General features: G+C 35.2%; 1 protein-coding gene across 1 annotated transcript in view; it reads right to left on the bottom strand.

Moving 5' to 3' along the window:
• The window catches only part of LAMA2 (laminin subunit alpha 2), a 381,555-nt gene that overhangs the window by 40,507 nt on the left and 328,084 nt on the right, over positions 1–12,964 (bottom strand). Inside the window, 6 exon segments of the mRNA XM_040551823.1 lie at positions 583–742; positions 7,190–7,323; positions 8,209–8,352; positions 9,928–10,082; positions 11,186–11,191; positions 12,396–12,578. Coding sequence (XP_040407757.1) covers positions 583–742; positions 7,190–7,323; positions 8,209–8,352; positions 9,928–10,082; positions 11,186–11,191; positions 12,396–12,578 — 782 coding nt within the window.

Genomic DNA, 12,964 nt, shown 5'->3' with positions numbered 1-12,964 from the left:
AGAAAAATAAATGGGCAAAAGGAAGAGAAAACAGATCAGGGATCAGATGCAGGTAGCAGTTTAAAAGCAAGGTTGTACAGCAGAAAAACAGGAACAAAAATGAAGAAAATAAAGCAAAACTACCAAAAGTAGACTGCAAAGGAGGAAGCAATACTGAAGGTACATGAAAAAAATACTGAATGCAAAGGAATATATATTGTTATATGCATTGTTAGGAGACCAGGAACGTAAGGAAACAGAAATGATTTCCTGTCACTATGACACCAAAAGCCTGTTGGGGCAGCAATGCAAAGGCAAAGCATCCAGCTACTCAGTGGGAATTAGTTGTTTGGGCTAAACAAATAATGGACCACTGCAGCCAGCCACCCAGCTTCTGATCAGAAGTTACAGGATGGGCAGAGAAACTTCAGGTCTTCACACCTACATCTCTAGGCAAACCCTAATAATCTTTCAAGAGCACATGTGCTACTAAAGCACTTCCTACAATGACTCCAACACACTAAAGCTTACTATTTTTACTGTAAGAAATAATGGAAAGTGTCCACATAAATAATCATTTAATACACTAATACAATACATTACCTTTATTTTTCCAGTTAAGCCTCCAACAAACAGCATAGCATTAGCATCTACATCCAGAATGGTATATCCAGGTGGAGAGACAGCACTGAATGTGGCTGGCACAATGCTGGCTTTGGGACCATCCAGAGCTCGCACTGATATAGTGCCATTTTTCCCAGTCCTAGACATTTGAACAAAATAAATAAGACACACGGAGTCAATAGTTAAACCAAATACAACAAACAGTTTCTTTTGGATGGCATCTTTGAATACAAATCAGTAATACACGTCTCTATATGTTTAATTTTGATATAAGTGAGCAGACTCTTTTGTCTTTGTAAAAAAACTTGTTAAAAACAGCTTTCTTTTTTCTTTTTTTTTTTTTTCTTTACTTCTATCCCCCTTATGCAAAAAATTCAATATACAGATGAAGTGGAACTTTCATTAATTAAAACAAAAAACTTTTTTTTTTTCTTTCTTTCTCCAATGTTGTGATGAAATTAGAACTCAGTAATTGTTTCTTGACATAACAAATGAGGTAGGCAAGGATCCAAATTAAATTTTTGAATTTTGTAAGATTTATTAGGCTATTTTTGCAATAAAATGAATGATCAAGTGACAAAGTACTTCAGTTTGCTTCACTGTGATGCACAGAGTTTGCACTTTCTACGTGGAGCTCTTTGCTTATCAAACAGGCACAAACCCCAGTGGTTGGTATTGTCCTCTACAAACCACATCAAATATTGATGATAACAATAACAATAAAGGGATTTACCATTTGCTAATAGTATCTGCAGCAGTTCTTTTTCTACTCCTTAGGTCGTTATGTTATTATAGTGGCATGGAAAGAATTGACTGCTGGAGTTTTACAACAGAAGGAACAGAACGTGGAGAGAGATGATTCAGGTACATTGAAAGGTATTTGAAAGAAAACTTTGAAAGACTTTGAATAATTTTGAATCCCTTGCAGTTAACTTCCATAATATTTTACTATCTTATAGGTATGGATAGTAGCTTTTATTCTGAAGTAAACTATTAGGCATTTATGGACACGCCACAAATTATTGGTTCCTCTCAGACAGTTGGAACACAACCAGCTCACATAATTTCTTATCAGGCCATCATATGATTGTAGAAATAAGCAAGGAGTGTGAGACAAATCCTATCATGTGCAGATGAAGTACCTAGTATGTTCATTAATGTAGTGGAGGAGTGGCTGGGAGATGAGGTAGGCAGAGGGAGACCATGTACTGTGGATATATGGATGGAAACTTTGGAAATGGCTGCTTTATCTCATTTTTAATAGGACATCAGATTTCACATGATTATTGCCAAGTTAATTTGGAAATTCCTAACACAGATGCCTAATCTCGTAACTCTAATCAGCACTGAAAGATTCATCATTACAGAGAACTTTTAAAACGTATATCCTTGATAATTAATACAGAAATACACTTTTAAATAAAGCTTATTTTCTTTATTTTTTTTTCCATATCAGTTTACAATGCGTGTATACCTGTGAAGAGTGACTATACTTTTTTTAGATGACCTGCTGTATTTTTTTGGCTACTTATTTATATGCTAAAAATTAAACACTACCTGTTCTCAAGCTAAAACAAACAAACAAACAAAACACAACAAAAAACACAACAGATTTTTCTCATAAAACAGATTTTATATCTATGATTTTGTCTATATTTTGTTTCTAGGGAAAGAAAGAAAGAAAGCGGATTAAATAAAGCTGATAAAATTCACCAAAAAATTACATATGTAGCTTTTCTAGATTAAAAAGTTACACACCTACCCTATAAAGATAATAAGTCACAACTAGAAAGTAAAACAAACAAACAAACAAACAAACAAAAAAACCCTTTAGATTTCTAAACTCCTGAACTTTGCTGCATGTAAAGACGCAAAATTCTTTTTTTGTCTAATTAGAAAAAAAAAGATTGGCTTGGGGCATTGAAGCAACAAGTAAACTAAAAGTTAAAAGCATAACTTCCATGAAAAACTGTCATTTCTCTTAAATGAAGCTTTACTTGAAGAAATCACAATTAATGGAAGAATGCATAACTTAGGCTAGTGAATAAGCTAAAAGATGACATTGTTATCCTGTACTCACATAATCTTTGCACTTAGAAAGTATGCTGGATCAGAGCTCGAAAGAATGGTAAAATGGAAAACTATATATTTTATGTCAAACAAACAAACAAACAACTTCTTCAGAAATTCCTTTGGATCAGAACCTATCACCCAAAAACCAGAAGAAATTGAGAGTTGTCTTATGAAATATCACATCACTGGAAATAAGTAATTCAAAGAAAAAAAAAAAAGAAAATAAAAGGTTTTAGTTTAGTTGTGACAGTCTGACAGTCATGTGTCAGTCATGATAAATTTCTCCTCAATTGTGAAGCAGGGTTGCAAATTATTCTGAGGACTTCCATTCAATGGGAAATATCTTTTTGAATCTATGCCATCTTGTCTGCCCTGGAGACAGGGATATCAAGGCTTTCAATGTGAAAACCACACATTTGCAGAGAAATACAGGAGCTTTTCAATCACTTCTAGCTTGATCTGGCAACCCTGGAAACAACATAGATGGGATTCTCAGGGAATCTCCTAAATGACATCTGGGGTATGTGAACACAGAGTTACTCCCAGTCATTTTAAAGTAGTGGGCTAAAGCAATCCACATTCTTCTAAATGATTTGTTGTTGTTGCAAACTCCTTTCAATGACAATATTTTACCTTTTATTCCTAAATCAACTGAATGCTAAGTAGATAGCTTTTTATGCAACAGAAATTCTGAATTTTGATTTTATTTTTTCCAGAAGGTTTACTGATGTGAAGCCCTCTAAAGGACTTCAAAATATAGTTCTCAATGTAGTAATTGTTGAAAGACTAACAGTTACTAGAGACTTTTACTGAACTGCTTATGTTTGATGTTCTCTGAAAGAAAGTCATTAGCACTTTCAATCTCTATTGTGCTGAAATTACGATTCAGTGAAACTAGTTTAAAAGCATCCAAGTGCAATAACACAGAAGTCACTGAGCAAATTGACACTTTTTAGGGTGCCTAATATGTCACAAATAGCATGGGTGTCTTTAATCTTCAAACAGATTGAAAGACTAATGACAGAGTCTCTTCCATAAATAATTCTCTATTATTTAGGGAGGACAACTGAGCTTGAAGAAAGAACTTGGCTACCTTCACAGCAAAACGACATTGGTGTCCAATGCACAACAAGTTATCAGGTTAGAAAATACTGTTCTAGTGAGAGTCAGTTCTTGCAAAACTGGTGGATTAAAGATGTACCAGTGCTGAGTGGCTGATCATCTGAAAAATTTTTACATTAGCATGCATGCAGGATATGCTCATTACGAGATGCATGATGCAAATGAGATGACTTTTGCAAGTCATCAACATTAGATTACAGAATACCATGAAGAAATCTCCGCTCCTTGATCCCTTGAGAGCAAAGAAAACCTTTACTAGAAAGTATGACTTAGATTTACTACAGTAGTTTACGACTGAATTCTTGCTGAGTTGGGCTGGATGTGTTTACTATGAACTTCTGATTCAACTGTCTTTCATCCTTAAAGGAAGGGTGCTGCTTAAACTCTGTCATTAACAATGATAATACTTATAGTGCACTTGATTAAAATCACAGCTAATCAGATTCTGCTCCTAATTGAAGCCTGCTGAAGTCAAGTGACATTGTTTCACTGATCTAGAGCGCCTCAAAAATACTCTAGCATTTTTTTGATGGTTCCACAAAACTGACAGTTTGCATGTTGCAAGCTTGTCTCAAATCTTTTTGTTGCAAACTGTTTATGCCATATTTTCCTTCATTAATTGACACTTCGATTGATAGTAATTCTTGGTAAGATTTGCCTCTGTAACAGGGAAGTAACTCTGTGATAGTTAAGTTCCTGTACCAAAGTATAGGGAATTGCTTATTCCATAACCATATGCTACACTAATGGAATAAATAAATTTTACTTTAATTCCATACAAATAAAATTTAAAGGATTTCCATGATAACCTCTGCATATGCAATAACAAGCAAAGTATTAGTATACTTTAAATAAAAAGGTGAGAAAAATTAAAAGCCTCCGAGAAAAACAGATGCAGTAATTATTAAATTGGTCTTAACAGATGGGAAATTTTGGCCCAGAAGTTAAAAGAACTGAATATCCCTGATCATTATTCAACAGTCAGCTGTTTCATATTTAGACTTTACTCAATATACTGAATGATTTTGAGAATTTCATGACCTCTGTGCTACCACATCTTCACATGGCCTTTTGGGATCCTTGGTTAAAAACTGCTGTAAAAACCTTTAAACCTACAATATCATTATTAACATGTGTCAATGCATGTTGCCACTGAAATCCAACGCAAAATTCAGCAAGGCCAAAATTTCATTTTGTGTCCCCCTGCTAAGTGGATGCCCTGCTCTGGCTGTTCTGGCAGCTTACAGGTTGCTGAAAAAAAATCTGTAGCTGCAACTGAGCAGAAATTTAGAGAAAAAAGGTGAGTGAATGAGATAAGTAAAACAATCCTACAGCTTATGAAGGGAGTCCAAGGAGAGTTATCAAATGGACTAAAACATTCAAAGTTGGAAAATCTTCAGTAAGGTACGTTATTTATGAAGTCTGCCTTAAGAATGTAAAATCAGTCCTGAGTTCTTTTGTCTTGATCCCACGAATCCAACTAACGACTCTGCAATGTAATTCTGCTGAATGAAGCTCTGTACTTCAGATTTGTGCAGCTGTAATTGTTCCAAATTGCTGATCCAGCAGTTTGTTTAAAAGTAATGGCATGCACACCATATACATCCAGAATAAGCAGTTTAATAGGCAATGTGCATTTGTTGGATGTGTGAATTTTCATATCATGACCTGGCTCCATATTCTGCTGAAGCAGCCTTCTTGTAAATGGAAGTTTGGCATTACTGTGTCATGAACCTTCTTCAGTACGCATAATATGAAATGCCAAAGATTGCAACAATTGCTATTGTACCACAGTTTGCGTTTTCCTAGCAGTAAGGCTTTACTAAGCCAGCTTCAAGAGCAAGTACCATAATTTTATTTATTTATCTGCTCTGAATGTCTGATTTCTATGATTTCACTAAATTATTTAAATTGGATGCCATTTCCTCCTCTCAGAGCTATGGATGTAACTGGAATTAGAGTGATTTTCTTTCTTTCTCTCATTGTCTGACTGCACTACCACTTCTATGTTTAATACGACATGAAATTAACATGTATGGATGCAACAAGAATTAGCTTCACATCAGATTGCAATATAGATGATGTCACCTGAATTATTAAGATCTGTTCAGAAGTAGAGGATAAAGAATATAGTTATCTAATCCTTATACTGTAAATACTATACCTTATGTAATATCTGATCTATATAAATGGAAAATACAGGATTCAAGTAAGTAATGTGAAATTTGAATATGAATGTATCTATATTTGATCATCATGAAGATGATCAAAGGTCTAGAGCACCGCTCCTATGAAGACAGGTTGAGGGATTTGGAGTTCAAAATCAGCCCGGAGAAGAGAAGACTTGGAAGACCTTATAGTGGCCTTCCAGTACCTAAAGGGGGCCTACATGAAAGCTGGGGAGGGACTCTTTGTCAGGGAGTGTAGCGATAGGACAATGCATAATGGCTTTAAACTAAAAGAGAGTAGGTTTAGATTAGATATAAGAAAGAAATTCATCACTCAGAGGGTGGTGAAGCCCCGGAACAGGTTGCCCAGAGAAGCTGTGGGTGTCACATCCCTGGAAGTGTTCAAGGCCAGGATGGATGGGGTTTTGGGCAACCTGGTCTGGTGGGGGCAGGGGGTTGGAACTTGATGGTCTTTAAGGTCCCTACCAACCCAAACCATTCTACGATTTCATATTTCTAAAGCTCAAAAGCATTCAACAACTGATCTCACTGAAGTACAAAGTATAGTTTCCAGAATATTTTATCCCTGATTTTTTCATAAGCTGTATCTTTTAAAATACCTCCAGTTTGAAGAGACATTCTACCTATGGAAATGGCATTTTGAGTAAGGATCAAGACGCTGATGTATGACAGACCACTCATTTGCAGTATTATATCAAGACCTGACATTCAGAAATTGTGCTGCTCTTTGAAATTGAAGGTGGAATGAATAGTAGTTATCTGTTTGAGTTTTGTACAGTTTGAGTTTGTTTGAGTTGAGTACAGTACCTGTACTGATTTTTAAAGGATGCTAACTGAAGAAGAGAATTGATAGAGTGATAGGTAAAAAGAAGGGAATAGAAGCAGTCATAGATTGTTGATATTAGAGGGGAAATACATGATGAAAATAAATTCTTGATACAGAACAATTCATATTTCAATAGCAATTGTAGTGTATTCACTTTTGGTACTATTGGGTGTAGGTTCAAAAGTTTTCACTAAACCAGCCTAGCATTTCTCGTATTTATGACATCTTTTTTTAAAATTAGATGTTTCAGACATAGTAAATACTTCCATAAACCTGAGACATGTGAACCCAAGGAGAGTAGATTGGAAACAGAACTTGCTTAATTTAGCCATTTTTTCTTTAGGAACCAAACCTTGGAAGTGAAATATATACTTGCCTAGAGGCTTCAATCCGGTACCAAAACCCATCATCAATGGTCAGATCTGGATACTCTACCCGTCCAACACCAGATCCCACATCCCACAGGAAGCTCACCTTGCCTTTGCGCATCTCTATGGCCAAGAAGTCAGTCTACATGGAAAATATGAAAATAGAAGCAATCTCATACTCTGATTAAGGGAAGCTCTCCAGAACTCTTCCCATTTCAGATGGCATCAGAATGGAGCATCAGAAACCCGTATATAATAAAGTACGAAAAATAACTCTCACAGGGACTAAGAATGGGATTGTTTTTTCCCTGCTTTCCTTGGTTCAAATAAGTCAAAGACGGCAAATGACTTCTGTTAGTGATATGCAGAAAATTGCTGCTAAACATACAGAAATGTTAATATTGTAGACACTAAGAGAAGGATTTAACTGAGACAAACATTATTTGTAAAACATCCATTGGATGGCAGAAACATGTCAGGATTCTAGGCTAATATATGATACCATCTAGCCTCTTCATTTTGTATTAGGCAAGTAAAATGTACAGTTCAAAATGTTAGAAATAGAATATTTTTCCCATTTACAGAATTATTGTTGATTATTCTAGAGTGCTCATGGGAAACGGAATCATTCATCATCTTTATGCTTGCAGTTGTAGACGTGACTGAAAATTACAATAAATTTGAGCTTTGACAGATGCAAGATGATTAGCTACTTCTTTCCCAAGGGAAAACCTACAACCAACCCAAAGTTTACTCTGGTTGCACTGTGAATTTTAAAGTTCTAATGCAGTTCATGCAGAATTCTCAGATTTCATATCTAATTACAAATATAAAAAATATTTGCTGATTGTATTTTAGAAGTCCTTATGTTAATACTAAACACAGTAAATGTCTGATTTATCATAGGCCCTCAACTATTGCTTTGAAGCTTTGAGGAGGAAAAAATAAGCCTTTTTCGTCTTCTGTGTTTGTCAGTAATCTGACTTGATTGAGCAACGCTGACATGAAAAGCAGGAGACACACTTACAAACTTGGCACTTCCAAGGTAAAAAAGCAGATTGTCAGCAACTACAGTCTTCACGTTGACAATGACAGTGTTGTATGTTCCCTTCTTTATTTCTGGTCTGTATGTGCGAATACAATTGCCTCCAGAAGACACAGACACTTTGATCTTCAAAAAAAGCAGAGCAGAAATAATTCAGTTAACTGCTTATTATTCCAGAAGTAACTTAAGAGGCTTCTAAATAACTATATATATATATATATTTTTTTTTTTTTCTTCTTTACCATTTCTATGTTGTATGTAGCAGGGAGTTGCTCGGATATATATAGGAGGTAGAAATGGAATTTTCTTTTTGGGATTGTTTCTTATATTTTGATTAAAAGGCAATAAAAGCTCTTTCTGGCATTCAGGTGTGAAAGGACGAACTGTATGGATTAAAATAGCTAGAAGACTCACTGGTCTAACACAAGCAGCAGAGCAATTCTGACAGTGGAGATAGTCTATAACTAGAATACAATGCCAGGAAAATATGCAGTGCTCCTGAAGGAATTGCACACTGTTTTGGGGTAGGCAGGAAGATCTATTTTTTCCTTGCAATATCTTTGATTATGCTAATTTAATACTCCTACAGGTTTTTTTAAACCAACAGTTATGTCTATTGCTGTTACATCATAGCCCCTGATGAAGTTGGTATTCTTTACTAGGTTTAATTTCCACAGCTCAGGTGACATACACATTTGGACATACGTGCTACTTTCCTCAGGCTCTGAGCACAGATAAAAACAGTGTATTCACATGCTTTCATATTGCCAACATAGACATAATGACAGTCCAATGGTATTTCAATTCCAGCTAGACATGTTTATGTATTAGAGTAGATGTAAATAATGGTAGACTTGGTAAAAAGGTGACTTTTGCTTACGGCAAACTTTGTCAAAACGGAGATCCATTCTATGTCCAAACATGTTACTTTTTTAACTCAGAAATGCTGAGCAAGTAATTATTTTGAAACCTTCAGACAGAAGACAAACATAAGAAGAAAACAACTTCATCACTGTAACCTATCTTTATATTGTGAGCAAATCTCATTGAGTATATGCTATACACTTCCTTCCTGGGCTCCTGTAGGGTTTTGTTTTCTAACTTCTTTTTCAGGAAGTTTCCTTATGTACCATCTTCAAGAACTCTTTTTTTCCCCTTGTTACATTGTGTCACAAGCTGAATAACTTGCTATTAACCAGTTGATCGTCAAGTTTGGAGTATTACTGAATCAGGGAGATGGATACCACACTCGATAGCCAAACTAGAAAAACACTCTTAACCCAAGTTTGATTTAACAGAACTCCACATTCTCAGGTAATATAAGTTCTATGAAATGAAAATAGGGGCTTAATATCAGTTTCGAGGCAAAACAACAAATATTTTTGTTTTCACAACAAACAATGATGGGTGATTCTCCTGCTGTACTATCACCCACAGTACTTCTTAAATAATAACTTTTCCATAATCATTCCTACAGATGTCATCTGTTTAACTAGGGTGCATTTTAAATGAAGAAACAAGACACAGAGTGAAAATTATTGGAATATTCTCTGCTTATCTGAGAAATTATATTCCATTCCTTGCTTTTTCTACACATTTTTAGAATTAGAAAGGATTCAGCTCATGGAAAAGAAAGAGAAAAATCAAAAATAAACAAATAACAAAACTCAAAAGGTAATCTCATGGAGAAAAAGGGCTTACCGAATTAGCTTGCTTCCGAGCTTGGTTTATCAGCTCTTTTATCTGAGAAATGTTTTTCCCTAAGTTATCCTGAAGTTCTTTGATTGGCTTGAGTTTATCTAGTAAGCGATCTGCTTCTTTTTCTAGGTTTTTTATGCTGGAATCTGCATCAGCAACTTCATAAGAAAGAACAAGGCAGAATTTTAAAGTGATGCCAGACAATAATTATAAATTGCAATAAAAAAAAAAATCAAGAAAATTCTGCACAAATACTCAGGCAATATTACATGCTACTATGAGATATACACTGACTAGGAAGCCACCTGAACAAAATAAGACCATTTAAGAATATTTAGAATTAAGATAAATTAGCAATAGTAGCAAATACAGATGTTAAAGCAGGATTTTGAAGCAGTAACTATGCCTCAGGTCAGGATGACACTAATGGACAATATTTGCTATAGCATAATACAGTTATGCACTAAGTATTTACTTACTTTTTCTAACTGTAGCTTTGAAGAAATATGCTAGATTAATGAAAACTTGTTAGTTTCCATTAGTAACTTCTGCAAAAGGGCTAGAGGACTATAGTTAATTCTTGAATTAACTTGAAGTTAATTCATAAATTAACTACAATGGCAACAACTACAAGATGTTTTAATTCTGATCAGAAGCTTAAAATTCTGTATGCGTATTGAAAGCAGATAAAAAATGTGGCACTAAACTGCAAATATATATATATATTTTTCTTCAAGTGAACTTAATGGTTTTACAAGGAGATTTTTTTTTCTCTCTTTTTCTTTAAGCTTCAAATGACTTTTTTGCCTTTCAACATACAACTAGTGAACCATGTCCTCTCTCTGACAGTTCTTCTGAAGATGTAAGGATTGCAGCACTTGTTTAGCATGAGGGTATGGGATTGTGTGGATGACTGTGAAAGGCACAAATCAGATTTTACCAAAAGAATGTAGGTTGAAGGAAAATAATTATAATTATAAAAAAGTTGGATATTGCTTAGATAAAGCATGACAGTCTGTGTATCTAGTTTCTGAATACTAACCCAGATGCTGATACCAAACCTTCAAGATGTTTCTTAAGGTTTCATAAGTGAGACTAATTACCAAGCCACTTTATCTCAGAGCCTTCAAAAAATAACTACTTGATTATTTTGATGAATGAGAAATGTGGAGCACCATGCAGAAGGTTTGGTGGCAAGCAGTGAAACATCATCTACTGGAAAAAGCACAATAAAAAAACGCAAGAAAGAGAACATACGTACTGATTCCTGTAGGCAAGACAAGGGGACAAAGAACAGAGAAAAAACAGAATACAACATAAGAAGATGTTCTGAAGATCTAAACACAAATGTAAATTAAGGGACAGGATTCTAGATCCAAGTGCCAAGAAATTGGTGCTTTTAGGCCACTTCCCAGTTGTTTATCACTACCAAGCCAGATGTCATTACCTTGTAGATTGATTTCTAACCTGCCATAATATAACCACACTATTTCAATCGATAACTATTTTTCTTATTGTGTAAACTACTAGGGATCTCTCTGCCTGATGGAGTTCACACATATTTCAGTTGATGAGGGATCAGGAATCTCCAATAGGAAGACAGTGACAAACAACCATTGGGATTAACTTTCACTGGCACAGCTAGAACTTCAAGAAGATATATGACTATAGAATGACACTGACAATCCTCCTAAACCAGATGTTTTTAAGTGCCTAGCTTTGCCAAGCTGACCAAAACCTGGAGAGCGGAGAGTAGCTGAGAAGTTAGTCCTTCAGCAATTTTGTAAAGGTATTCAGGTTTTGTTGTCGGCTCGGTACACTCCTACATGATATGTTCTAATAATCTACCATAAAATACATTGTAATTTAGAATTCAACGTTATCCATCATATCCAAAGTGAAAACGCTAAAGCAATTGTCACTTCTGATAACAGGCTTCACTAACAACAAAAAAAGAGCCCTAAAAAAAAACCATACTTATAATCTCTTTTTTATCTTTCTTAAGCGTCTTCAGTGCTCTACCAAAATAGTAACTTATATGACAGAAGTCATGCATTTCTCCCAGAAGTGGTTATCTGATTGACTGAAGGCTGGGTTAGTGCAGGGAATTTTACATGAATCAAGTGGTAAATTGTCAGTCAAAGGCAGATTCTTTAATTATTCACCTACCTAAATAGTTTAAAGAGCAGTCTGTGGAACAAATCTATCCACTACATGTTCATCCTGCTGATGCTAGCTTTTTTCTGCAACTACCAGCAGCAGTCTCTAAGATTTAAAAGTTATTCTTAAATGTTAAACCCAGAATATAGAAACTATAGAGCTTCCTTTTATCCCAATATATTGTAGTAACACTATGGGAGTGAAGTTATTGAGTGTCTCTGTTTCATTTTGGCATGACACAAATTGAAAAAAAATCTGCCAACAAACCAAACCAAACCAAACCAAACCAAACCAAACCAAAAAGATCTTACTATTCTTGATAGGATCCTTCACAACAGCATTTGTTTTTGCCACGTCATCTGCAAGTTTACTGTAATTGTTTCTCAAGCCAAGCAGATTCTGGTTGAGGTCTTTAATCTGGGCCAGGACATCATTTGCCGTATCGTTGGCTTGTCTTGCTTTGTCTTTAGCTGCCTGTACCTTTATAGCTGTATCTGTAGGTAGAAAAGGATAATGAAATGACTGTCCAGAGTACAGAAGTTTTCTTTATATGTCTCAAGAATAACTTGGGCCAAAATTCTACAATCTTAACTTGTGTTGTGTAGTTCTTTACTCTTTAGGAGATCCTACTTCACATGTAGTAAGACATTATTAATTGCACATGTAGATTGTAGATGCCCTGTTTTTCAAGACAACAAATGCTTCTGAAGAAGAGAAAAAACTCCACAGTGGAGTTGTAGGACCTGTAGGAACATGTTTTTCTACCTGCTTCCCACAAAACCATGAAACTGTTCTTGGAATTGCTTTCCCGTTGTGTTCTCCAACATGTCCTTGTGTCCCTCAGTCATATGAGAATTTTTGAGTGCAGCTCAGAAATTTG

The sequence above is a fragment of the Cygnus olor genome, chromosome 3 (genome assembly GCF_009769625.2).
Source record: "Cygnus olor isolate bCygOlo1 chromosome 3, bCygOlo1.pri.v2, whole genome shotgun sequence".
Lineage (NCBI taxonomy): Eukaryota > Metazoa > Chordata > Aves > Anseriformes > Anatidae > Cygnus > Cygnus olor.
The sequence above is the reverse complement of the archived record's forward strand: the minus strand, read 5'-3'. Positions and strand labels throughout refer to the sequence as shown.